Source organism: Microtus oregoni, unplaced genomic scaffold (genome assembly GCF_018167655.1).
Source record: "Microtus oregoni isolate MIOR12 unplaced genomic scaffold, Mior012 000052F_005, whole genome shotgun sequence".
NCBI lineage: Eukaryota > Metazoa > Chordata > Mammalia > Rodentia > Cricetidae > Microtus > Microtus oregoni.
Window position 1 is genome coordinate 330,485 of NW_024543817.1, and position 27,387 is coordinate 357,871.

The window sequence follows — 27,387 nt, forward strand, 5'->3', positions numbered from 1 at the left end:
GATGCCAGGCATAGCAGCACATACTTTTAAACCCAGTACTCAGGAGGCAGAGGCAGGTGGAGCTCTGTGAGTTCTATATAGCAAGTTTCAGGACAGCCAGAGTTATACAGTGAGATCCTGTCTCAGAAAACCAAACAACAGCCGGGCGGTGGTGGCGCATGCCTTTAATCCCAGCACTTGGGAGGCAGAGACAGGCAGATCTCTGTGAGTTCGAGGCCAGCATGGTCTACAAGAGCTAGTTCCAGGACAGGCTCCAAAAGCTACGGAGAAACCCTGTCTCAAAAAATCCCCCCCCCAAAAAAAAGAAAACCAACCACCAACAACAAAACAATCAAAAAATAAATTAAAAAGCCCCAAAGCAATACTTGGCAAAGAAGAGAGTTCTAAATACCACTGGTGACCTGCCTGAGAATGCAGACTTGCCATGATATTTACCTGATGAGACAATAACACCAACCAGCAGAGGGGAGAGAAAAAAGCCGCAAACCAGCAAGAAGTTACACTTTCAACAAATGCATAGACAGAAAGCTCATCTTTTATTAAGAGTAGTTTAAAACAGCTTTCTTTAATTCTCTTAATAACAGGTGCAAGGCAGCTTCAGCATTCCCCTACTATATTCAGGGCTAAACTATTTGCTGCATATTGTTGATCATTGTAAAAACAGCATCAGGTGCTTGAGTTTAGATCGACGTTCCTGATGGTGCTGTCTGACATCATTTTTTCCAGTAACTTCTCGAGATAATATATTAGGTGGTATCTTTTAAACCTGAAAATAAACAAACATAACATGTAAAAAGAGATACCCAAAGAACCTGCACAGTAGGAAGTGCTGTGTGATCCAAAGCAGGGGCTCACCATCTGTGGGTATAGTCAGTACATCCCGGGTACTATGTGCTCTAGCCAATAGGAAAGGTGTCTACTGAGGATCAGTGCCCAGATCAAGACAACTGTGACAAAGGAAGGTTGAGTAGGCCTGGAAGGATGTGCCAAACACCGGTGACATCAACCTAAATATCTATGTCATGAGCCTGAACTATAAAGTGGGGGCCAGGGACTGAGCAACTCCCAGTAGGCGCTGTTCTCCACCCCTCAGCCAACCACTGCAGTGAGCCAACAGCTTGAAGGCATGTGGTCCCTCTGGGCACCCACCTTGCTGCTTCCTTGATGGCGAACCTAACGAAATGCAGGCGGATATCCAGGGGTCCCCGCACTTCATCCAACAGCTTGAAAATCCTTCCATATTCTGGAGAGAATACAAGAAGACCAGTATTTCACAGAAAGGAAGACAATGGGTGTTAGTGGATCTGTGTGTACCTCAGTAATAAGCTTCATGGTCACAGATGTTCAGTGGGGTGTGTGTGTTCTAAATGCCTGTACACAGATACAGATGCAGTTGTTACGAGCACTAACCAAGGAACATTGCAAATGCAAGATGGATCTACTGAGCTATTTTAGTCGAAGTAAAGAGTGACTGTACTCAATTATGTAGAACACCTCGGTTGTGGCCAAGGCTGTCTCTCGTGGGGCAGTTTCGGGTTATTCTAATCATACAAATGGAGATGTGTACCTTGTCTCTGTTACTAGCCATTCTTTGAGTACTTACGGCGTCCATAGCGACGGATTTCTGACATCAGGGCATGTTTTATTCCATAATTAATGACTTCTGGATCCACCGGGTTCACAATGAAGTGGGAAATTTCCACAGACGTTATTTCTGTGTCATCTTCGGTGCTTTCAGAGTTGTCATGGCTGGCACTTGCCCCTGCACCTGCGTCGTCATCACCATCTTCGTCATTAAGAATCTCATCAGGCAGAGAATCTTCCAGAGCAGGGAGAGTGGCATTTACTGCCGCAGGCTTAAACTGCACTTCATCACGCTCCTGCGGGTAGACTTCAGGGGACTTGGAATCACCCTCCATCACCCCCTCCTGGGCATCCTGGTTGACAGGAGCTCCTGGAAAGCAAAGTGGTGAAACAAGCTGTGATCTAAGTGACCTCAGTGGCTGCACACAGGCATCTCTGTGCTCCTCGGCGTCTAAAATTAGTTCAGAGGAGGTGAGTACACCAGAGAAAAATCTCCGCCATGACAAACTGACCCCAGGATACAGCATAGATGAGCACCACCTCATACCCTGTAGCTCCAAGAACATACGTACAAACTAGCTGGGCAGGACAGGGAAGAAACAACGTAGATCCCTGGTACTCCAAGCTTAATGTCACATTGATATACTTTACAAGTTGAAAAGCTAAAGAGGTCATAGATGTCAAAATGTTAGGTGTACACCTTCACTAAAAATCCACATCTGAAGGTGACTTTTCCCTTTCGTGTCAAGGTGAATTCTTCTTTTTCTCCCTCTGTCACTTCTGTGTCATTTACTCATGTTCTGATATGTCCAGCACCTTCTGGGGTCATCAGCGAACGTGGAAGACAGGCACGTCCCCTGCTCCTGTGGAATTCTCAGTGTCATGGAGACACCGAAAGGAGCGACACACTCGGCTGTTCTCATGTTGGAGAAGCTGACGGAGATGTGAGAGAAAGCAGCCGAGAGTGCTCACGGGACCACCAGGTTGGTGCTCCCCATGGGAGGGGTCCTCTGAGCAGAACAGAGGAGACAGAGGTAGCCCGTGGAGATGTGGAGAAAGGTGTGTAATGTGAGCGGGGAAAGGGGATGTAGGCATTGCGTAGTAAGAAATAGACACAGATTCTGAGGGTGACTACTGGGGTCCAGATAACTGTAAGATGGTGGGATTGGGGGATGCAGAGCCTGGTGGGCGAGGGACAGGAGTCAGGTTGTATCTTGCATGCTTGGGAACACAGATTTTTTTTGTCTCAGTATGAATGTGGCCTACTATATTTACCTACTGACATCCTTACCTTGGCTGCAGGGTTGAGAGCCATTGTCAGGAAGTGGTAGAGATGGGATGGAGACCGAGCAGAAAATACCTGTCTGCTCTGTGACAGTGTGAGCTAGAATGAAGACTTACACGGCCCGAGTTAGGAAATATCACATGATCAATCAAGAAAAGAAAATAAAGGGAAAAAAAAAGCCAGCGATAAGGCTTCACCAGTAAGAAACAGATTATGGAGAACAAGACACCTTAGGAAGTTGGGGCCGAGGAGAAGGCTATCCTTCCAGAGGACCCAGATTTGAGTCCCAGTGCTCACTCCCCACCATTTGTAACTCCAGTCTCAGAGGATCCCATGCCCTCTTCTAGCTTTTTTGGATAACAGGTACACAAGTTGAGCATAGATACACATGCAGGCAAAACACCCCCACACATAAAATAAAATAAGAAATCCCAGAAAGTTATCAGTAATAAAGGGGTGGCTGCTTCTACCAGAAGCTGCTGAGAATGAATGCCAGTGTCATTGCGGACTATTGATGCCCACAACAGTTTTTGTGGTGTTGATCCCCCTGGCATTGTAATGTGGAGAAAAGGAGAAGGCAGGTGAGGAAGAAGCCCAGCCAGGTGGGAAGGGCATCTGTCCCCTCTGAGACCTTGTCCTACGCTGGGTGCAAGGAGCTGTTTGGACCTGTTGCTCTCTCTGTGGCAATTCCCATCACGTTCATCATTCCATATGTTTCCTTCGAGTTGGAAATATGCTCACATCTGCCCATCCAACTTGGATATATTTACCTTCTCCCTTCACATTGGCGGAAGCTTCAAGAGCTTGATTTGTCGCCATGTTCGCAGTGTTCCTTTTCTTTGGTGATGGACCCATGGCTTCTCCTTCTCCAATAGGGCTAAGTTTCTGTTTAAGCATTGTGTGATGCTCCTTTTTGTCAGGCTCCTTGCCCTAGAAAACAGTAGTGAAGATATAATATTTCCCGAGTGTGGCAGCACATGCCTTTAATCCCAGAGCTCAGCAGAAGCAGCAGGATCTTTCTGAGTTCCAGGACAGCCTGATCTACATTGTGAGTTCCAGGACAGCTGGGGCTACATAGAGAGACCTTTCCAAAAAAAGAAAGAAAGAAAGAAAGAAAGAAAGAAAGAAAGAAAGAAAGAAAGAAAGAAAGAAAGAAAGGGAAGGAGTATATAATATATACATTATATAAACATTTCATTATATTTATATAATATATGAACATTATATATAACAAATTGTAGCCACCACAACATTAAAAACATAGGACATGAAAAAGCTTCTGGGATAAGGTGGGCTAAGAAGTTTTCTCCAGGTAATTCCACAATAATAAGAGTCAGGAAAACAAAGAAATCCGAGAATTGTAAAAAAGCAAATGGCCAAATCTGAAAATACCAAAATGTTGGAAATGACAACAGTTTTAGAAATTATTCCTAAGCTTAAAAAAGCAAATAAGAAGCTGAAGAAAAAAGTAGATTCGTGAAGTAGATGGGGAAGGAAAAAAACGGCAATTAAAATAGAGATCCCCGGGAGACCGGATCGGGCAGAAACACTGAAAAAAAATGCATCACACAAAACATTTAAGAGGAAGCGTCTAGAACAGTGTTTCTCAAGCTGTGGATCGTGACCCGGAACCACTCTTCCACAGGAGTCTCTTAAGACTACTGGAAAGCACAGATATTTGCATTATGATCCTTATCAGTAGCAAATTAACAGTTATGAAGTAGCAGTGAAGATAATTTTATTGTTGGGGGTCACCACGCGTGAGGAACTGTAGTAAAGGGTCACAGAGTTAGGAAGGTTGAGAATCACTGTTGTAGACTAAGCAAAAAAAATGTTCAGGAATTAGACAAGACTGAGGAATTATTACTTTCACATTGCAGAAAACAAACTACAGGGGAAAAAAAACCCCACAGCAATCATGACCGCAACTTCCAGGAACACTGGGACATGTTGAAGAGACCAATTTTCTAAAATTTCGGCTTAAAAGAAGGAACCAAGTTAGAGTCTAACCGCATAAAGTCATGGAAATCCAGCAGAAAATTTCCCGAACCTAAAGGAGGAATTGCAACTCAACATGACCAGAGAAGCGCCTCTCCGTGTCATCTAATGGCTCTAATGTGGAGGGAGCAGAACAAAGAATAAATATTGGAAGTCTCAGGACAGAAGTGCCGAGTTAGGTCGAAAGGCAAAGCCGCGGGGATAAGGGAGACTTTCTTTGCTCGATCTCGAATGGACAGTTACCACAGACTGATACATCTTAAACTCTGAAAGTCAGTAGTTTTCAACTCAGGTTACTATGTTCAGTAGATAGATTTCTCCTTTGAAATTCGAAGAGAAATGAAGTCCTTCCAGGAGCAGCTTGAACTAAAACAATCCACCGCCACTCGGCCATCCTGAAAAAAGACACTACAGGAAGAATATTACACACAGAAGACGAAGATCCACAGCAGCGTGAGAGTGTGGGGAAGAAAAAAAATCACTACAAGGGTAGAAAGACAAACAGCAATTTGAAAAGAGGCAAACATTTTTACCTTAGCGAGCCCACGAAGCTTTAAAGTGAACAAGGAAGAAAGCAGCACTTACCTTGCAGTGAGCGCTCTAAATATAATCGTTAACTACGTAGAAAATACGCAGCCTGAGGGGTGGGGAGTTGACTTGACTGTAAGGCGCCTGCTCAACCTGCAGGCGCACCTTAGGAACCGTCAGACACAAAGGCACTTATCTGTAAGCCAGCACCGGAAGTCAGAATGGCAGAAACAGGACAGTCCCTGGGGCTTGCTGCTGGTTGGGCTAGCCTGACCAGTGAGGTCCACGTCCACTGAGAGACTCTATCTTTTAAAACTAGGGTGGAAGGCACTGGAGGAAGACATCTGACTTCATTCCCTGGCCTTTACAAGCACAGGCATGCATAAGTGAATACACCCGCATGAAAATGTGCAAACACCAAAAAAATATGTAGAATTGAGAAATGTTTAAAAACAAACAAACCAAGATTCAACTGTGTCCTGTCTCCAAGAAACTCACCTCACTGTCGTCAAAGATTAAAAGACGAGAAGTCAAAGTATGGAAGGAATATAGTATTCCCAGGCAAACAGAATCTATGTACAAACAAGAGTGGCTATACTCTCAGCTGAAAAAGCTGACTTCAAGACGAAAACTGTAAGGAGAAATGAGGACGGCCACTGCCCCTTAATAAAAAGAACAATCCAGCCGGGCGGTGGCGCACGCCTTTAATCCCAGCGCTTGGGAGGTAGAGGCAGGCGGATCTCTGTGAGTTCGAGACCAGCCTGGTCTACAAGAGCTAGTTCCAGGACAGGCTCCAAAGCTACAGGAAACCCTGTCTCGAAAAAGAAAAAAAAAAAAAAAAGAACAATCCGTCAAAAAATGTAACAACTGTAAAGTACGTTTGTCAGTACTGCATTGGGATATTAACAAGAGACTTCTTGGAGTACCTTAGACCAATAGTGAGCCCAGATTGGAGTTCCCCACTTCTCTCCCCGTGTCTTTTATCTGTCTACAGCTTCTGATGTGGGGCCTATCTGTTGTTTGTCTGCCGTATGTATGGAGTTTGACTGTCCCTAACACAGAGCTTTGCTCTGTTCTTACCGAATAGCACAGAAAACACGGTATGGGGAAGGAATGAGGAATTCTTTTCTACAGTAATCTTTAACCGAGTTTTGCAAGGGAAGAAGTTACTTTACTGACACTAGCTGACCCATAATAGCAGCCAACACTGCAGAGAGATGTTATCAGCCGGATCCTCATGTTGCTTCCCACGTTTATGGGACATTTGTCATGTAAGCTTGCTTTTAACCAGTGAGCTGCTTTCAGCACATGATTCCCACAACACACACACGTACATTATCCTCAGTCGGTGGCATGGACGCATACATACTTTAATATTATTTATTAAAATATATTTAGCTTAGGTAGTAAAAGCTGATTGCATAGGAAATCCAGGGCTTAGTAATATTGGTTGCATTGCTTTCTTAAAATCAAGTTAAGCAGCCTGACTTCACACTAGAACAGCAGGTTACATATGTAGTTTTAAATAATCTCAAGATGTAGTATTAACTTGCTTCCAAGATCTGGAAAAAGTTCCGTTTCTTGAGACAAGAGGTGTTTTCTGTAAAAGCTATTCCTACATGGGTGCAATCGATTTCTTAGATCAAGAGGTACTGGACAGGAAGGATCATGGAGATCTGGATACAAGAAGAAGAAATGATTTCAACACCACATTCTCATCCACTGATAGATCATCCAGGCAAGAAAATCGCCACACATCAGAGGAAAGCTGCTTCATTCACCAGACTCTACCAAATAGCCAAGAGCTACGAGTACACACTTTCCTCCTCAGCCTGGGGAAGCATCTGCAAAATGGATGACATTTTATCTCATAAACTAAGTCTTACTAGATCTAAAAACTTGCATCTTATTAGATGATAATGGTATAAACTCAGGAAAGCACAGACAAAGGAAGTATTGAAATTACACAAGCCAACAGAGATCAGACACTAGATTTCTGATGATTTATCAGATCAGCAAAGAAAGCAGCAAGTGGATTTTTTTTTTAATCCCTATGGTTCAGTGATGATGAAAACACAATGTTCAGGATGCAGTGGAGGCAGTTCTAAAGAGAAAAGCATACAGGCCTGAGTCCCCACAAAATGAAACCCAGAGAGATTTCAATAAAGCTAATGATGGTCCTCAGTCTTAGACAAATTATAAAAGAGCCAAACATGAAAACAGAAGGACAGAAATCACAACAAAGCAGAGATTAATGACTTAAAAAATGCAAAGATGAGTGAAATAAACAGTTTTATAAAAAGATAAGATGGACAAACCATGAGCCAAGATAACCCAATGCAAGAGATCTAAATGAATAAACCAGAGGATTTAAAAAGGCCATGGCTAGCCGGGCGATGGTGGCACACGCCTTTAATCCCAGCACTCGGGAGGCAGAGGCAGGCGGATCTCTGTGAGTTCGAGACCAGCCTGGTCTACAGAGCTAGTTCCAGGACAGGCTCCAAAGCCACAGAGAAACCCTGTCTCGAAAAACCAAAATAAATAAATAAATAAATAAATAAATAAATAAATAAATAAATAAAAGGCCATGGCTAGAAATGAGAGTGAGCCGGGCGGTGGTGGCGCACGCCTTTAATCCCAGCACTCGGGAGGCAGAGACAGGCGGATCTCTGTGAGTTCGAGGCCAGCCTGGTCTACAAGAGCTAGTTCCAGGACAGGAACTAAAAGCTACGGAGAAACCCTGTCTCGAAAAATCCAAAAAAAAGAAATGAGGAGTTTATGCGACAGTTCAAGGAACACTGATGCTAGTTCAGTGGCTGATCTGATAGAATTCAACCATGGATCCCATATTGTGTATTCAAACTGCTAAGTCTAAACTGTCATATGAGAGAAAGCAGGCTATTTTGTCTTCTGTCGAAAGACTTCAATGGGTTACAAAAGTTGTTCTGTATTCTCAGTTGCTTTCAAGTCATGAGCAGGATTTGAAGTTTAAGGCATTTTTTTTTAATTTTGAGACAGGGTTTCTCTGTAGCTTTGAATCCTGTCCTGGAACTAGCTCTTGTAGACCAGGCTGGTCTTGAACTCACAGAGATCCGCCCTGCCTCTGCCTCCCGAGTGCTGGGATTAAAGGCGTGCGTCACCACTGCCCGTCTTAAGGCATCTTTTAAATGAGCAACTACTTCCCTAACCCTTTCCTGTGCTTGGAGTTGATTGAGGTTAAAGCAGCCTTGTCTCTTTGCACGGAACTGTACTGTGACATGCTGTGTGATTTCCACCCACGCTTGGATTTTGCTTGCTAATCGCTTCTTTAAGATGTTTGTCAGCAGGCTGGTGGTGGCAGAAACCTTTAATTCCAGGATTCAGGAGGCAGAAGCAGGGGAATCTCCATGATTTCAAGTTCAGCCTGGTCTACAAAGCGAGTTCCGGGACAGCCAGGGCTACACAGAGAAACTTGTGTCAAAAAAAAGCAAACCAAGACAAACAACAACAACAACAACAAAATAACAAAACCCAAACCCCATAAGATGTTTGTCTCAGGGCCAGCAAGATGGCCAAGGGGTAAAGATGCTTGCTCCCAAGTCTGATGACCTCATTTCAGTCTCCTGGCAGAACCTGCAGTTTCCTCTGGCCTTCACACTTGCCCCATTGCATATGTACACGTGCATGTGTACACACACTCACAAACAAATGCTTAAAAAGATGTGCATTTCGCTTTTCAGGACAGATTGTGTCTCACAGTAGAATTCAGTCAATGGATCTAATTTATATACCAATAAATTAGAAAATCTACAAAGAATGGATAAATTTGTGGACACACAATGGGCACTTTAAACAACCTAAACAGATAAATAGCAAGCAATGAGAGTAATGCGATAACAAAAAGTCTCTCGGCAAAGAAAAGCCAAGACTCACTGCACCTATGGTTGAATTCTCCCAGATCTTGGGAGAACTAACGTCAGTTCTCCTTAAATTGCTCCATAAACTAGAAAGGAAAGCACCTATGCCAACGTGTTCTGAGATCCAGTGTCACCTGGATAGCAACACAGAGTAAGAAAACAACAGAGGAACCAAACTCAACATCTGTAAGCCTAACCTGGCGACACATTAAAATGACTATCAGCCATGCTCACTCTGGGTTCTTTCTGGGACTGCAGCATGGCTCAAGGAATACAAGGTCGTTGTGGCAAAAGGAGAGAACCAACTCCCACAAGCTGTCCTCTAACTTCACACATCCAGTGTGACTTTAAGGAAGTAGCAATGCACGAAATCCAAATTCAGCATCAGTAGCTCTGCTACACACAGATAACAGAGTGAAATTGAAGTCAAGGGAACAATTCTGCTTCAGTGGCCTCCATATACCCCTGGAAATAAACCTTAGCAAATAAATAACAGAGCTCTACCATGAAAGCTGGAAAAGACTGAAAAATAAATTTAAGGAAAGGCTAGAAGATGCGAAGACTTCTCAAGCCTGTGGGTGTGTTTGTAAAGTTGCCATGTTACCTAAAATGATGTATAGGTTCAATGCCATCCCCACCAAAATTTCAGTGACATCATTCACAAAATTAAAAAGAACTATAAAAAATCTAGATGGAAGCACAAAAATCACCAACAAATAATAATATCAATCCTGATGAAACAAGTACAATGCTGGAGGCATCACAGTCCCTAAATTGAAATTATACTACAGGCTGTATTGACATCAAGATGGAGAGAGAGAGAGACAGACAGAGACAGAGAGAGAGACAGAGAGAGAGACAGAGAGAGGAGGCAAGATAGGAGATGAGAAAGAAACCAGAGACAGACAGAAAAAGGGAGAAGAGAGGAGGGCAAGAGAGACACAATGAAACAGAACAGAGAACCCAAGAAATAAGACAAATAAACTACTATTTCTCAACAAAGGTTCCAAGATACATAAATGGAGAAATGGAAGCTTCCTCACCAAGTGCTGCTTGACACGTACAAGACTCAAACTAGACAGAAAGACAGAAACTCAGAATGGATTAAACTCCGACCTGAAACACTGTGACTGCCACAGGCAAACAGGAAGAACCCCTCAAGACATGTACAAAGGCAACGACCTTTCAAAAATGATCTCACTAAGGCCAGGGACAAAAAAGAAGAAATGGCAGATGGTGCTGCATCCAGCTGACGAGCAGCAAAGAACAATTACCAGATAGAAGAGATGGGACCCAAGCTGGTGTCACGGACGATGCGTGGAACCCAGGGATCAGAGCCCAACGGAGAATTGCTCTAAGACTGAAGTCAGTCGAGGCTATGGAGTGACACCCGGACTCCAAAGCAAAGCAAAGCAAAATGAAGTGAACGAATACATACCATGGGAACAAAAGTGCTGAAGTGGGAGGAACAAAAGCTCATGAAAAACTTCACTTAGGTTTAAAACGGAGATAAAATAGAATGCAAGAAATTCCCATGAACAGAGAATCTGAATGTTTTGTATCTGGAAAGACTCATCAGAACAAAAATTGAAACCTTTGTATCCACAGGCTTCTGGTATGGAGTCTTCTAAACAGTTGGGTGGAAAAAAAATGTGTTACACAAATAATTTCATAAAACAGAACAAAGCAGACAAGTTTCTAGCTCATTTTGTGAAGTCAACAGAAGGTGATGCCAACCTACAAGATGTACGTTAGAAGAGAGGACAACTACGGGGAAGGCTCTTCTGAGAACAGAAACAAAGATCTGTTTTAAAGGGTGTGTCTGTGTGTTTGTGTATGCGCACGCACACGTGCCATGGTGCAAGGGGGAAGGTCAGAGGCCAACTTGTGGCTTCCACCACACGGGTACCAAAGGCTTGGTGGAAGGAGCCTTTACTCCTTGACCCATCTTGCTGGCCCTGAGACAAATACCTTAAATAAAGATTATCAAGAAAAACAACCAAACCCTACAGCATGTCACGGTACAGTTCAATGAAGAAAGGCAAGACTGCTTGAACCTCAATCAACATTAAGCACAGGGAAAGGACAGGGAACTAGCTGGTCATTTTAAGTTCAAATTCTCTTTGTTATTTGAAAGGATCAGCAACTGAGAATACAAAATAATTGTGGTAAGCTATTGAAGTGTTTCGACAGAAGACAAAATAGCCTGTGATTTCTCTCATATGACAATCTAGATTTGGAACTATATATACACAACAGGAAGCAGCAGCAGGCTCAGTGCAGAAGCAGAGGGGGGAAAGGGAGAGGGGAGGGGGATTGCCAGGTGACCGTGAGCACATGAAGATGAGATCTGAATGACACCCATTATTATGATGCAGGTCAACGTAACAATTAATAAATAATAAAATGTAGGCAGGGTATGGTGGTATCTGCCTTTAATCCCCATGCTTGGGAGGCAGACATAAGAGGATCTCTATGAGTTTGAGATCAGCCTGAATTTTACAGTGGACTCCAGGACAACCAGAACTGGATAGAGAAATGATCTCAAACCTCTCCCTGCCTGAAAAAAACCAACCTACGATATAAATAAAAAATACAATGTGTCTATGAAACAAACAAAAAAAAACCCTACTCTGTGACAATGTCAAAATTCACTCAAAAATAATAAGCATTTTCTGCCTAAAATCTTTAAACAAATCAAGGACGAATGAATGAATACCCAACTGCCAGGCCAGCGCAGCTTGGATACCAAAACTAGGGGGGGGGGGGGTGCCGGGATTGAGAAACGAAGGCTTCTTTTCAGGTGGAAGAACAGCAACCTCTTTATTTTGCCCCAAGCTAAAGCCTTTTATACCTCTACTGCTTCTGGGCCAGAAAGAACACAAACATCCTTGTCAGTTACCACAAGGAAGTTCCACTGATGGTCATGGGGAGTGAGGGCAGCTAGATCACAACACCCAACAAAGTGTTAGGGCTCCTGGTACTGTGGCAGGCCAGGGAAATGTGCAAACACAAAGGCTGAAAGGAACAAGTGTAAGTGTCATTACAAGTGACATTTTTAGATAGAGAGAGCATGTGAAGTTATATAAACCCAGGGCTGGACAGAGGGATCAGCAGTTAAGATTTTAAGTTAAGTCTTACAGAGGACATGGGTTCGATTCCCAGCAGCCACATGGTAGCTCACAGCTGTCTATAACTCCAGTTCTGGGGGATCTGACACCCTCTCACAGACAGACATGATTGCAGGTGACAAAAAGTCACCAATGAACATAGAAGAAATAAACCCTAAAAAAAAAATCAATTTTTCAAAAGTGATATAAAACCAGGGGCTGAAGAGATGGCTCAGCAGTGAAGAGTATATACTTCTCTTCCAGAGGACCAAAGTTCAATCCCCAGCACCTACGTTAGGTGTTCACAACCACCTGTAACTCCAGCGCCAGGGGATCTTCTGGCCTTTGTGGGAAACTGCACTTACACACACATACCCACCACATACATAATTAAAAATAATAAAAATTTTAAAATAAGATAAACTTATACAAAACCAGGGCTAGAGTGGATGGACCGGTGGTTAAGAAGGCTTGCCTCTCATGTAGAGGACCCACGTTTGGTCACTCACAATCGCTTATGACTCCAGCTCCAGGACATCTGGTTCCTTCTTCTGACATATGTGGACAGACACAAAAATATGAAATATAACAAATTAAAAAAAACCATTGCCATTCTTAAGTGACAGTAACCAAGTTTCTGAACTGAGGGACAAGCATGACAAGCCACCTGTATAGTAAGCACAAATAATTAGTAAATAAAATTCAAAGTAGCAATGAAGTGTGTCCTAAGCCTTTAATACTTAGGAGTATAATGACAGATGCTCTAATACAGTCCATAGAAAGTATAAACCACATTTAGAGAATTTAGAGACTGCAGTAAATGTCTTATTATTACAACTCATCACATAGATAGGTGTGGTCATACATATCTCAGAGGCAGGTGGGTCTCTGAGAATTCAAGGCTTACTGTGTCTACAAATGAGTTCCAGGCTACCAAGGTTACACCTGTTGTGATCCAGCTGCCCTCACTCCCCCTGACCGTCAGCGGAACTTCCTTGTGCTCTATAATTGACAAGGATATTTGTGTTCTTTCTGGCCGGTGGGTCTCCACAGAAGCTTCCCAGTATAAAAAGTTTTAGCTGGGGAAAAATAAAGGTTGCTGTTCTTCCACCTGAAAAGAAGCCTCCGTGTCTCAATCCTGGCACCCCCCCACCCCCTCACCACCTTACCCCCCACCCCCCATCCCACCCCCTCCAGTCTCAGCATCCAGGCTGCGCTGGTGTGGCATACACTGTGAAATCCCATCTTAAAAACAAACAACAAAGCAGAAACCACTTTCTTAGTGGAATTTCCTTCCAGAAAGGTGACAATCTCGTTCAAAATCCTATGTTCATTTGTTTTGAAAAATGGAGAGCTGATAATAAAATGAGTACGGATATGAAGTCTGCACCATCTAAACAGTCCTCAAGTAAATCAGAAGACACACTGCGGGACAGCGGGTGCAGTGTCCAAAGCAAAGCGAGAAAACACTGGAGCATGAACAAACAGCACTGAGACAGAACAGAGAGTCTGGAAGCCAGCGTGGAAAGCTAATCTTTTTGTGGTACCGGGGTTATCTATTTCACAGAGAGGAAGAAAAATTTGCCCTTGACTCCTGCTTCGTGGGAGATGTAAAATAACACGTATATTGTTCTTTGTGTTGTGGGAGAGAGACTGAGACAGAGTCAGAGAGACACTCTGGGTGCTCGTGGGCCACGGGATGCTTGTGGAGGCCAGAGAACAACTTTCTAGACCCAGTCCTCTTCTTCCATCTTGGGTCCAAGAATCACTGAAGAAAGGCCCCAGACGCCAATACTATGCAAAGACCAAGAGTCTTTATTCCAGCAAGCAGGGCCACCACCTGTACAAAATGGCAACCCCGAAAGGAGCACACAGGCCCCTTTTAAGCTCAGTTAGGGGGATTCTAGGAACTGATAGATCATCACAAACATGATTGGTTAAGCAGGCTGTAGCTACATTAGTACAGTTTTAATTGATAGTCATTATAGTTTTACCATTCGGGGGACATATTTGAACAACGCAGGGTATGTTTTAGGGAGATTACAGGAACTGTCTTTTTTGGTCACTGCCTTGTGTACTGTGGAGACTGGCTCAGGCCTAGTATGGGCTGCCTCCCTCATTGTCCTTTTAAGAAACCGAAAGTGGAGGGAAATGGGAAGCGGTTGTGGGGACGAGGCAGAAATCCTTAATAAATAAATAAATTAAAAAAATAAAAAAAAAAAAAAAAGAAACCGAAAGTCAGGCCCAGCTGTAGACATGGGAAAGTTCAGGCCTTCTGGTACTGCCTACATTTGTTGTTCTTCTGTGACAGGTCTCACTAGGCTGGCATGAATTTGCTATATAGCCTAGGTGGGCCTTGAACTTGCAATCCTCCTGCCTCAACCTCCCTCCCCAGTTTGGATTATAATATTACACACATACATCTCCATACTAATGTGGGGTACAGGGAGGGCTCGAGATGTCCTTTACTATTCCTTCCCCCATCCTCCACCTCCTTTTCTCTTTCTCTCCTCACTTTTGCCTTGCCCCATCCCCTTTTGTCGCACTCCTTCCTTCGAACCTCCTTCCCCTTATATTCTCACATCTCCCTCCTACCTCCTGCTCCCAAGCCTTGTAATTTTGGGGCTACAGGCACCTGCAACTGTGTCAGCTTTTTATGCGTGTCCTGGAGATTCGAACTCAGGTCCCGTATCCATCTGATCTCTCTATTCCCCTCCCACCATCATCCTCCCCTTCCACCACACATGTGACCCAGACCCATAAGCAGAGGTCAGAAAAGCACTCAAATGTCCTACATTCTGCCCCCTCTTTTCAGCTCTCCCCAAGGAGATGCTTCGCACAATTGCCTCTGGGTAGCTGAGGAACGTCCCTAAGGATTCATGGTCATCTGGGTCTGGGAAGGATTAATCAAGAAAGAACCCAACTTTGACGTAGATACTTAAGTTTGAAAGCATGCTCTCCATCTTCAAAAACAGCAGAGGAGACTTGGACTAGCTGACTCCAAAGAATCCCCATGCATGTAAAAGCAAAGAATAAAGGAAGGATGCCATCCTCTAGGGTACCGAGAAGTTCTGCTCCCACCCAGGTTTGATGAGCACACACACCAGAGGGGTCTCTACTGCACTGGAATTGCTGGCTGTGGTGATGGACTTCCCACAGAGCACCATCTATGTCCAGAATGCTAGTTCCAGATATTCTTTTGAGATTTTTAATGACTGAAAATGAAAGTTTGGGTCAGCCCACCAGGAAAAAAAGCACTGGACAGTCACCTTGATGAGTACAAAGGAAATAGGAAATAGTTACTAAAAGATCCATAAGAATGGATGCAGAAAAAAAATTATCATGGCAGGCAAGATGGCTCAGTGAGGAAGGGTACTTGTTGTCAAGCCTGAGAACATGAGTTAAGTCCTGACGTGGTGGAAAGAGAGAACTGGTGCCCCCAAGTTGTCCTCTGTGGTGGTTTAAATAAGAATGGTCTCCATAGGGTCATATATTTTAATGCTTGATCACCAGGGAGTGGAACTGTTTGGGAAGGATTAGGAGGATTAGGAGGTGGGGCCATGTTAGAGTGGGTGTAACCTTGTTGAGGGAAGTATGCCATTGGGGATTGTCTTGGAGGTTTTAAAAGCCCATGCCAGGTCCTATCTGTGTGTCTGTCTCTTTCTATCTCTCCTGGTGCTCCTTTTTCCTCAAGCTGTATGTTTTGTATTTTGTTTGTGCACCTTACTCCTTTCCATTATAGATATGCATAAGAGTGACCACTGATGACCCCCATGTGACACAGCCAATATTCTTGGAATCTCTTCTGCTATTGCCATTCATCCAAAACCCCTCAATTTGGTCTCAGGCAGATTTTTGGAACAAGGGCCAAGAGCAATCACATTCTTTGCCAAAATATCACAAGAATGATCTCTAGGAAAGTGGAAAGTACACTTGAACACATTGGCACAGGAGACCACTTCCTAAATATAACCCCTGAGCACAGACACTGAGAGAAACAATTAATAAATGGGACTTCCTGAAACTGAAAAGCTTCTGTAAAGCAAAAGACGCAGTCAACAAGACAAAACGACAGCCTACAGAATGGGAAAAGATCTTCACCAATCCCACATCAGACAGAGGGCTGATCTACAAAATATACAAAGAGCTCAAGAAATTGGTAGTCAAAAGAACAAATAATCCAGTAAAAATGGAGTACAGACCTAAACAGAGAACACTCAACAGAGGAATCTAAAATGGCTGAAAGACACTTAAGGAAATGCTCAACATCCTTAGTCATCAGAGAAATGCAAATCAAAACAACTGTGAGATTCCATCTTACACCTATAAGAATGGCCAAGATCAAAAACACTGATGACAACTTATGCTGGAGAGGTTGTAGGGAAACAGGAACACTTCTGCATTGCTGGTGGGAATGCAAGCTGGTACAGCTCCTTTGGATGTCAGTGTGGTGATTTCTCTGAAAATTAGGAAACAACCTTCCTCAAGTAATACCACTTTTGTGTATATATTCAAAGGATGCTCAATTGTACCACAAGGACAAGTGCTCAACTATGTTCATAACAGCATTGTTTGTCATAGCCAGACCCTGGGAACAACCTAAATGCCTCTCATTGAAGAATGGATAAGGAAAATGTGGTACATTTACACAATGGAGTATTACACGGTAGAGAAAAATAATGACATCTTGAATTTTGCAGAAAATGGATGGAGCTGGAAAACATCATTTTGAGTGAGGTAACTCAGACCCAGAAAGACAATTATCATATGTACTCACTCATACGTGGTTTTTAAACATAAAGCAAAGAAAACCAGCCCACAAATCAATCCCAGAAAACCTAGACAACAATGAGGACTCTAAGAGAGACATACATGAATCTAATCTACATGGGAAGTAGAAAAAGACAAGATCTCATGAGTAAATTGGGATCATGGGGACCATGGGAGAGGGTAGAAGGGGAGGTGAAAGGAAGGGAGAGGAGCAAAGAAAAATGTAGACCTCAATAAAATCAATAAAAAGGAAAAAGATTATTGACATAGTAACAGAAAGCTGAGTAATTCTTCAAAGTTGTAGATGAAAAATCGTTATGAAACTTGTCTTCTTAATTCTACACTAAACATATATAAATATATATCTGTTAATTCCATGAATAAAACATTTGGAAACTTAAAAAAAAAAGGAATGATCTCTAGGATACTTTTTATCATTTTTCCTCTCTAAATCTTCTTGAGCTAGACTGTTATAATTTAGATTGTTCTCCGTATCACTGCCCCCCCCAGTGCCCCAGTGTGCAAGTTACCCTTGTAAAAGGCTGTAAGTTCTGCTGGAGAAGTACTGGAGAAAGATTAACAGCAAAACTCCTAGGTATTTTGTTTTTATCAAAGTTCTTCCTTGGGGAAACATGGTCATCCCTTTATTCAAAGGGTTCTGGGTCTGCAAACTGGCTCAAGTTTGGAAGTTTGTTCCTAGGCTGAGATGCCCTTTTGCAATGGTCCAGTGGAGCTTTTCTTTCATTTGTTTGAGAGTTTTTCTGCTTATAGAGATGAGCAAAAATTCAGCAGACTTCTTATCTATTTCATGCCTGGAAATACCATGATTGATTTTCTAGTACCAAAAGTGTATACTTGTGATGCCACCATAAAATTCAGTTTGCCTGTGCTGCCCATTGTGGGTCAGCCATATGGGCACTGCTGCCTAATATGTAACTAGAATTTAGCACTTTAGCACTGTCTCCTGGTTCCTGCTACTTTGGGGTCCAATTAAATCCATTGTATTTAATTCATCAGACTGAATAGCAGCATCTCCAACCCTAAGGTCCTCTATCCTCCATGAAAAACAACAACAAACCAACAATAACAATATACACAGAGTCTAATCCTGGAGTGACTGAATAAAATGCAAATTAAATTTACAGGCTTATGGAGATTCTTAATATCATGTTACTGGAAGAAATGGGATACTGAAAATTAAAATAGGAATCTACAGTTGCATTCAGGGAACCTGAACACAATGACCCCTGTGTTAGAAAAGATTGCCAAAATAAAGCAAAATTTAAAATAGACTGAGTGAGTTAGGATTTTCCCAGTGTTGGAGGCTGGAAATCCAAAATCAGGATGCCAACATGATCAGGTTTTGCTGGGGACCCTCTCTCCAGGTTTCAGACTACTAGCTCCCTGTGCTAGTCTCTCGTGTGACAGAATGTGGATGACAGAGCTCTCTGAGGTTCCTTTTACAAGGGTACTTATACGATTGATTCATGAAGGCCTCACAATCATGACCTAATCATTTCCTAATGGTCCTAATTCCTAATTTTATCACAATGGGGGTAAGATTTCAACAAATAAACTTGAGAGGGGCCCATTCAGTCCACTGCACACTCCTAAATACTGCAAGATGTCTTTGTCAGTAAAAGTATCAACCCTTCCACACTTACCTGAGGAACTCCTTTCTCCTTTGCCTGAATAGCCTACAAAGGCCTTAGATAGTTATCTTACAGGATGCTACTGATCCTTTGCTAGAGCTATTACCATCATGAACCATTACTTTTTAACCTGTATCTAGACTCAGTTTCTCATAGGCAAGATTTGAATTAAAAAGTATGGTAATCATCCCTCAAACTGCGTTTTTCACATCTGAAATATGTATATATAATTTATGCACATACACATACACCTGGGAGAAACATGTGAGAATGGCTCTTAAAGATGACTCATGGGGGTAAAGGCACATGTCTTGCAAGCCCAATGACCTGGAGGAAGTGTGTCACTGTGGAGGTCAGCTTTGGGGTCTCCTATGCTCAAGATACTGCCCCGTGTCTCAGTTCACTTCCTGTTGCCTGCAGGATCAAGATAAAGCTCCTTATCCTTCACTCTCAGCTTCTTCTCCAGCACCATGTCTGCCTGCATGCTACCACGTCCTGCCATGATGATAAAGGACTAAACCTCTGTGCTGTGGGAAACTGCTCTTATAGCCTATAAAGATTTGTCACTTATATTGGTTTAATGAAACACTGATTGGCCAGTAGCCAGGCCAGTTGACCAGACTAGGAGAATTCTGGGAAGAAGAAAGGCTCAGTCTGCAGTCACCAGCTAGATGCAGAGCAAACAAGCTAAGAATGCCCCACTGACAAAAGGTACCAAGCCATGTGGCTAAACATAGACAAGAATTATGGGTTAATTTAAGTTGTAAGAGTTAGTTAAGGGGCTGGAGAGATGGCTCAGTGGTTAAGAACACTGACTGCTCTTCCAGAAGTCCTGAGTTCAATTCCCAGGAACCACGTGGTGGCTCATAACCACCTATAACGAGATCTGGTGCCCTCTTCTGGCCTACAGGCAGGATAGTGCATAAATAATTAAAAAAGAGTTAGTTAATAATAAGCCTGAGTTAATAGAGCAAACAATTGATAATTAATATAATCTTCTGTGTGTTTCTTTGGGACTGAATGGCTGTGGGACTGGGCAGAACAGCAACTTCTGTCTACCCTCTGATACTGTAAGTCACCGGATTAAATGTTTTCCTTTAGCCACCTGATGTGAAAGCTGGGAACTGAGCTGGGGACCTCTGGAAGAGCAACAAGTAATTTTAATTGCTAAGCCATCTCTCCAAACACACACACACACTGGGGTATGAAAGTTGAAACCAAAAAAGTTTTTTGATTTTATTCCATCTTATTTTTATATTTACTTATTTGTTAGGGACATGTCACAACACACATGTGAAGGTTAGAGGACAACTTTTGATAGTTGATTCTCTCCTTCCACCCCGTGGGTCCTGAGGTCAAACTCAGCTAATCAGGCTTGGCGACAAGAGCTATCTGGCTTCTCCGTGACCCTGTCAATGTGTTTATATGCAAGTCTTTATGTGGCTATATTGTCCCCTTTCTCTTGGATATATATTTAAAAGTCGAGCTGTTAGGCCATTTGGCAACTTTAGGTCTATTCTTCCTCAAACACCACTCTTTCCTAACACTGATGCACTACTTCAAATTCCTACAAGCCATGTCTGAGGACTCTGATTTGTTCAGACCATCTGCAATACTTGTTGACCCCAGTGATGGGAAAGGCTATCTCATTGTGCTTTTGATTTTTATTTCCTCAGTGGCTATGAAGGCAGGTGCCTATTTATGTGTTGAAAGTCTTTCTTTCTGGGGTAGGCCAGGACTCCTAAATTCTGAACTCCTAAGTTTTTCTGGCATTCCTATTTTTTCCCAGGGCCCCTACTTTGGCAGAAGAGTAAAGCAGTGGAAAAATCTTTTTGTCCTCTGGAATATCCTTTTCTCTTCTTGGACGGAGAAATTTGCTTGTAAAGAATCCATTTGAGTGACAGGAACAACCAAGGGTGAGATTTCACCACCCACAAGAGTCTGTCTCAGATTTGACACCAGAGCTCATGGAAGCTGTGGGTGTTGTTGGAACTTGGCAGGTCTCTACCTGTGGCAGAGACCTGAAGTGCAAAAGAGGTGCTAAGACTGTGTCCCTGTGACACTCCAGGGAGGACATCTGAAGGTCAGGACATGAACAAGGGACGGAGACCCCTAAGCGGCAGGGCAGCTGCCCAAGGCATGTCAACCAAGTTAAAAATGTGCCACAGTCATGCTGGACATCTCTGAGCCCTGGTGACACCCCCCAGTTCCTGGACTCTAAAAGCTCCTGCTGGTCCCTGCTCAAGCCCAGAGACAGAAAGGAGTGCTGTGAAAGCCGTCCCTTCCAGGCGGGCCCTGGGGGAAGTTTCCTTCTCAAATTACCACCTTGCAACAAGGGGATTGAAGGATGCAAAGGACTTCCATGAAATGCAGTAGGTTAAAATGAGCCAATTGGCATGAAACCCACGAGCTTGGAGGGGTCTTTGTCTCCACGGCACAGTTTCTTTCTAGTCATTTTCAAAAGTCCATTGAGAACTGCTGACCTCCCGGGGCCAGCACCTGCATTTTCTTTACATACAAGCCCATTACTTTTCTACAAGTTTAATCCTATGAGCCTAGGAGAGGAGGGGGGTGTTAAAGGCACTTCAGAGTTTAGAATTCTACGTCAAAAGGATAGGCCATTGAAAGATTAGGGGAAAGACAACTAGGGACAGAAGGCAAAAGTAACTTTCCAGTTTGGGTGTAGTGACCCCAGAGGTGGCCCTATAGACCTGGAGAACAAAGGGCCTTTGTAGATGAAGTCTCTGGAGGCAAAGAAAGCTGCTCTTTCAGATGTTCAAGAGGCCATCTTAGAGCAACCAACCTGGGGTTTGCACTCAGTTTAGGAAAATATCAAACTACTTCAGGAGGGCATTTACATTCTTGTCAAAAGAGGGTCTCTGCTCAGCCTGAGAATTTTACCACACGTTTGTGATTTTCCCAGGGAGATAGAGAAGAATTGTCGGACTTTGAACTGGAATGCCCCCCGCCCCTGACCTTAGAAGTCCAGTCTGAAAGATCCATGAGTTCGTTAGAGATTATTTACAATGTTGGGCGATTTACTCACTGTCCCTACCCACTTCCCTATCACGTACCCTAAGTCCTGTTTTAGGGAGTTTGCGTGGTGTCCGGAACAGGACAAGTGTAAGCTGGACCTTGATAAGAATGAACTCCATCCTTGTCCTTATCAGAAATGTTGAGGGTCACTGCGAGCCCTGTCAGCCCGTGGGAAGACTTTGTTTTGTTGCAATGTGGGCCTTAGCCTTGGTGCATAAAACAACTACATGGTAACCTCTGCAGAATGCTGTTCCTTTGGCTAGAATTTGGAGAACTAGACTCCCTGCACTACACTCCTCCCCACCCCAGTTTTGTGGGGTTTTTGGCTCTTACTTTTGTTTAGCCCACTTTTCTTTTGATCATTGGAGAGGGATTTGTGATCGATTCCTTTTGTTTTGTGTGTTAAAGCTAAACCCTGGGACACTGGAACCCAGCAACAGCACAAACTACAACAATGAATGCTTACTCCCAGGGCATCACAAATACCAATCAAGAGTCATGGCCTAGGTTGCCAAACAGAAAGCCCAGTCAACATGCAGAAGCATCATAGACTTCTAAATGTCTATGCTATTATTAAGTCCTTCAGCCATTTAAGGTTTTTCAAGACAAAAAGAACTGTATGTATATAGCTATCCATACTGAGCCCTCTTAGAGGTAACTTTGCCCTATACTTTAGTGTGCATGTTTTTGCTGGGTTTTGCTTTGTATCTGTACTGGGGATTGAACTCAGGCCCCAAGCTTTTTCCCCACATGGCCTATACCCAGAGCATGTTCTGTCTTTGACACTAGCAACTTCCTGCCAAGTTTGGTCACCACAGCTGGCTGAAGAAACAGTTGTCTTCATAGTGTGGGAGATATCTTGACTGCTTCCCTGGCCCATGAACTGGCATTTTCTTCAATAACCTTATGAGTTTGGTTTGGAAAGCATCTTTTTTACCTGCATAGGGGGCCTTTTATTTAAATTCTTTTGCTATTATTTTAACAATCCTTTTATAAAATCATCAAAACAACCTCTGTGGAATTATAAGGCAAGTGAAGATATCATTGGAGCACCAGAATTTGGGGGGCTCTTACTGCAAATGCTAACAAACAAACAGAAATTTAACCTCTGCATTTTATTCTGAGAGCTGGACAGCTAGGAAGACAGAGGTTTTATTTTATTTTTGCATTGTGTGTGTGTGTGTGTGTGTGTGTGTGTGTGTAGGAGTGTGGCGTGTATGATATGTGGGAGAATTTGTTCCCCGTGGTGAGCAAACGGGTATCAGAAAATGGCGCGCCTGAACCATGGCTCTGCTTCTACCACGTGGGTTCTGGAGCCGGAAATCAAGTCACCAGACTCAGCTGCCAGAGCCATTACTCATTTTGAGCCATCTTGCTGGCCTGGGAATGACTATCTTTTAAAGATTCTCATCTCCAGTCCGTAGATTTTAGAGGAAGAAAGGATGGAAAAACAATTGCTCCAGAGTCCAGATTTTTGCCTCTGGTCAGCTAATCAGCCCCATCTTGGAGACGTGCGGCATCTGCGCTGCGCCTGTCTCCTTATCAGCCCCTGCACTCTCCCCTCTAACTCTGGGTGCCTGGCTCAGGTGCTTATCGGAACAGTGAATCTAGTTAGTATCTGCTGGTACTGGCTTTGTCCTCTCTCCTCCAGGGCAGCTGAACTGGGGGTGGGGTTAGGTCAGCACAAATAAGCAGTTAGGGCATACCAAACTGTTAATGGTCAAATGGCTGTTCAGATTTCTTTCTATAATATGGAGTCCAAATGTATCATCTAATATAGAATAGTAAAGAGCCCCTGTCTGTCCCTGTCAAAAAATATCACCATATTTGGGTATCCAAAATTGATATATATATATATATGTATATATATTTTATATATATGTATATATATATAATATTTTCATTGATTTTCCAGGTTTGTACAGCAGTGTTTATGAGATGAGTCTGTCCTTATAGTTAATCTCCTATAGACACCTACTTATAACACTGAGCTGGGTGAGGCCTGTTTATACAAGAACAATTACAGAAATCCTGTGACAATACACACACATAAAGGCGGGTCTGTTTTCCTCTTCCATATGCCTGAGCCCTATGCGATTCACCCACCAATCACTTAACGAGGCACATTGACTTCTATGTATACTGTTAGGCTAATGTAACGATTCAGGTGTGACGCACTACACGGAACATATCGGTGCACTTCAGGGCCATGCTTGTAAATGTTGCTGTTTTCCAATCTGTGTTGTCTGTGCCCCGCTCCATTTGTACCCTGATTTCCCAGGAACTCAGTGGATAACTTCTTCATAGTTCAATGAGCCAAATGGCTCCCACGTTTGTGAAGGCATCAGCTTTTGCTGACAGCAGGAGGGCCTGACTTTGTGTCTCATGAAAGCCGTAGGAAGATTGTTAGGGTCTGGATTATTCTGTACTTCCCACGCTTTTGTATCTGTTGGCCCGGCAAGCAGTTGCAAGTGCCCTCTGCTCCTGTGCCAGCCACAAAGTCACACTCCCAAAGCCAGAGCAACTGTCTGTGGAAAAGCTCGTGGCCATTCCTTGTAAGTCGGCACTGTTTTTACCAATCACACCATCCCCCCCGTACCCAGGTTTCAATTCCACCACAGTATTTTTTTTGAGACAGGGTTTCTCTGTAGCTTTGGAGCTTGTCCTAGAAGACAGTATTTTTTTTTCTGTGTGTATGGGTGTTTTGCCTTCATGTATGCCTGTGTACCATGTGTACATCTGTTGCCTGCAAAGGCCAGAAAACGTTGTTGGATCCACTGGAAGTGGAGTTACATATGGTCGTGAGCCATCACATGTGTTCAGAGAATTTAACTCAAGTCCTTGGGAAGAACAGCCAGTGCTCTTAACCTCAGAACTCTCTCTCTCCAGCCCCACCCTCAAGGCTCACACAGTGATCCCATTATCGGGTCCTTTCCTTTCTTTACCCAGACAGTCTATATGAATTTGTATCTCTACCATTGCCTGTTCCTCTTTTGTACCCCAGCTCACCAGTGCCATTGATGTGCCAAACATTTTCAAAGATGCCTGGGATCTGTTCTAGTGCCTTATCTGCCAGGGCTATGTGGTTTAGTCACTGGAAGTGGTCCAGTAGCTTGGAAGGACACCAGTGCCACCATGGCATGTTTGGTATCTGTCAGGATCAGCAGATAAGACTCCACACTGCTGTAAGTGAGTGTCACTTCCACAGAGTCTGAAAAGTTGCCATTCCCAGAAGGGACTTGGCCGGAAGACTTCCTCCTTCGCTATTTAGTTATTCTGTATACAGTGTACTGCCTGCAGGCCAGAAGAGGGCACCAGATCTCATTAGAGATGGTTGTGAGCCACCATGTGAAAATAAAACATATTGAACTCAGGACCTCTGGAAGAGCAGCCTGTGCTCTTAACCTCTGAGCCATCTCTCCAGCCCCGCCCCCACCCGGAAGATGTTCAACACATCTCTTTATGGTGTTTGTTATTTTGCTACTGGAGCAGGTTCAGTGATGAAGCCCACCCGCTGCCGGGTTTTATATATATAACAAGCAATTTCTGCTTCTGTGCTGCCTATGCAGCTCCCACCCCCTTTGCAAGAATGGAAGCCCCCCGAAAAAGCAAAACAAAGCAAAGCAATAATGGAACCCAAACCCTATAAGAAGAACTTGTTTCTGCCATCACCCCCAGCCGTAGCCCTCTGGACTGCAAACAAATGGGCCCTGGGACCCAGGAACGTATAACTATTATTCAGCCTGTGCCACCAGAATCTTATCTGACTCAAAAGCCTCTTGAACCTTTTTGGTCCAATCCCACATGATCCCTCTTCTATCAGATTATATAAAAAACAGGCAACTTGAGCAAGATGGTGGGCAAAAATGTGCCGGCCACGGCGAGTGTCCATACTAAGTTGACGCAAGCTGGGGTGCTTTGGGAAGGGGAACCTCAACTAAGAAAATTACTGTCATGTAGCAGTTTCTTCTGATAGTGAAACATTCTAGCAGGAACCTCAATAATAGCAGGTAAACAACTCAAAATAACTCCAGGAAGCCCCCCAAACTGACCTGATTGACTAGGCCCCTCCGATGCAAGAGGAAACAAGCCAAGCTGCTGTGAGTCCCTCTGAGAGAAGCCGAGCTGCAAAGAAGACTCTGAGAGCAGACCAGCTGCCCGGAAGCAGAAACCAGCCGAGCTGCCTGGAAGACTAGTTTAAAACAACTGAGTCACCTGGAAAGGACACTCTGCAGCCTGTTGAGATGCCTGCAGGCTGTGCAGTGTGCTCCAGGTTCCCAGCTCTGTGAGCTGTCACCCATGCTGGGGTGGGCTTTGGTGATGCAGCTGTCTTTGAGTCAGTTCTGCTCTTATAAGTCACCTCTCATCCATATTCCTGTAACGTCATTAAAACTCATTCAATTAGCGAGTTGGTCTTTGGTGATATCTTAACGTTGGTCTGTCATCGGCTCCCTCTCTGGGGTGAGTGGGCGTGTGTAGTGTCTCCCCAGGAAAAATCTTATCACACAACAATGATCCCACCGTACTGCCCTGTGGGCAGGACTATATTGCATTTTCTTAATTCAGGGTTGCTTCCTGGGCTAGTGGTTCCGAGGGTTTTAAGAAATCAGGCTGAGCATGAAGAGCAAGCCAGTAAACAACACCCATTCACAGCTTCTGCCTCCAGGTTTCTGCCTGTTTGCGTTCCTATTCTGAACTCCTTTGATAACGGACTGTGATGTGGAACTCTAAGTTGGAATAAACCCTTTCCTCCCCAAGTTGCTTTGGCAACCGTGTTTTATTGCAGCCATAGAAGCTCCGACTAAGACAGTTGGTATGTTCAGGGCTCCTAGAAACCCCAACAAGCGGGCCCTCGCGTTACAATACATGTATCTGCTTCCCCTTAATGTTTAGAGACACAAGCGAGAGAGCTGGCTCAGCAGTTGCTGGTTGCCTGTCCAGAAGACCTGATCTTGATTGTCAACACCCAGGTGGTGACTCACGGCACATGGAATTTCAGTTCCAGGGGACCCAATGGCCTCTTTCGGCTTCCATAAGCACCAGGCACACACACGGTCAACAGATGTACACGCAGGCAGTCTTAGTCATTCTTCAGTTGCTGTGACCAAACACCATGACCAAAACAATTTATGAAGGACAAGCTTAATTTTGGCATCGTCGTTCCAGAGGGCTATGATCAGGGGAGCATGGGAACAGAAAGGTGGGGATGGTGGTGGAGTAGTAACTGGGGGTGGGGCTCTCATTTCAATCCATAGGCATGAGGCAGAGAGAGAGAGGGAGAGAGAGAGAGAGCGCGAGAAAGCAGGAACTACACTGGCTTTTGAAACCTCAAAACCAGCTCCCAGTGACACACCTCCTCCAAGGCCACACCTTGTAATCTTTCCTGAAGGCGTAAGTCACAAACAATGCCACACCAATTCGGGGTTATGATTATTAGGGTGGTATTTATTTAAAGGGGAAAAAACTTACAGATCACTGTCCCAGGCAACAGCCCTCTACGCAACCAGGAAAGGAGTCTAGTCGCAGGC

General features: G+C 43.8%; 1 protein-coding gene across 4 annotated transcripts; it reads right to left on the reverse strand.

Annotated features, from left to right (window-relative positions):
• Nucleotides 1-527: 527 nt before the first annotated feature.
• On the reverse strand, nt 528-27,387 carry LOC121437410 (integrator complex subunit 6-like). 4 transcript variants are annotated; one of them, XM_041637302.1, is made up of 7 exons: nt 21,866-21,875; nt 5,114-5,116; nt 3,640-3,799; nt 2,876-2,980; nt 1,604-1,954; nt 1,150-1,243; nt 528-766 (listed from the first exon to the last, which is right to left on the reverse strand). In XM_041637302.1, the coding sequence occupies exons 3-7, from the start codon at nt 3,764-3,766 to the stop codon at nt 667-669; spliced, it is 777 nt and encodes a 258-aa protein (XP_041493236.1). In that variant the 5' UTR covers nt 3,767-3,799; nt 5,114-5,116; nt 21,866-21,875; the 3' UTR covers nt 528-666. The 4 variants fall into 4 exon arrangements, with proteins under 4 accessions (XP_041493236.1, XP_041493237.1, XP_041493235.1 ...); XM_041637303.1 differs by lacking the exons at nt 5,114-5,116; nt 21,866-21,875 and adding an exon at nt 27,329-27,387 and having other exon boundaries at nt 2,876-2,968; XM_041637301.1 differs by lacking the exons at nt 5,114-5,116; nt 21,866-21,875 and adding an exon at nt 27,329-27,387.

Bases quoted from the DNA above. Each gene is read 5' to 3' on its own strand.
- LOC121437410 (XM_041637301.1), bottom strand. From the start codon at position 3,766: ATGCTTAAACAGAAACTTAGCCCTATTGGAGAAGGAGAAGCCATGGGT. The intron at 2,981-3,639 runs GTAAATATATCC...GGGCCGTGTAAG, and splicing joins CGCCAATGTGAAGGGAGAAG to TCTTCATTCTAGCTCACACT. The intron at 767-1,149 runs GTGGGTGCCCAG...GTTTATTTTCAG, and splicing joins GCCATCAAGGAAGCAGCAAG to GTTTAAAAGATACCACCTAA.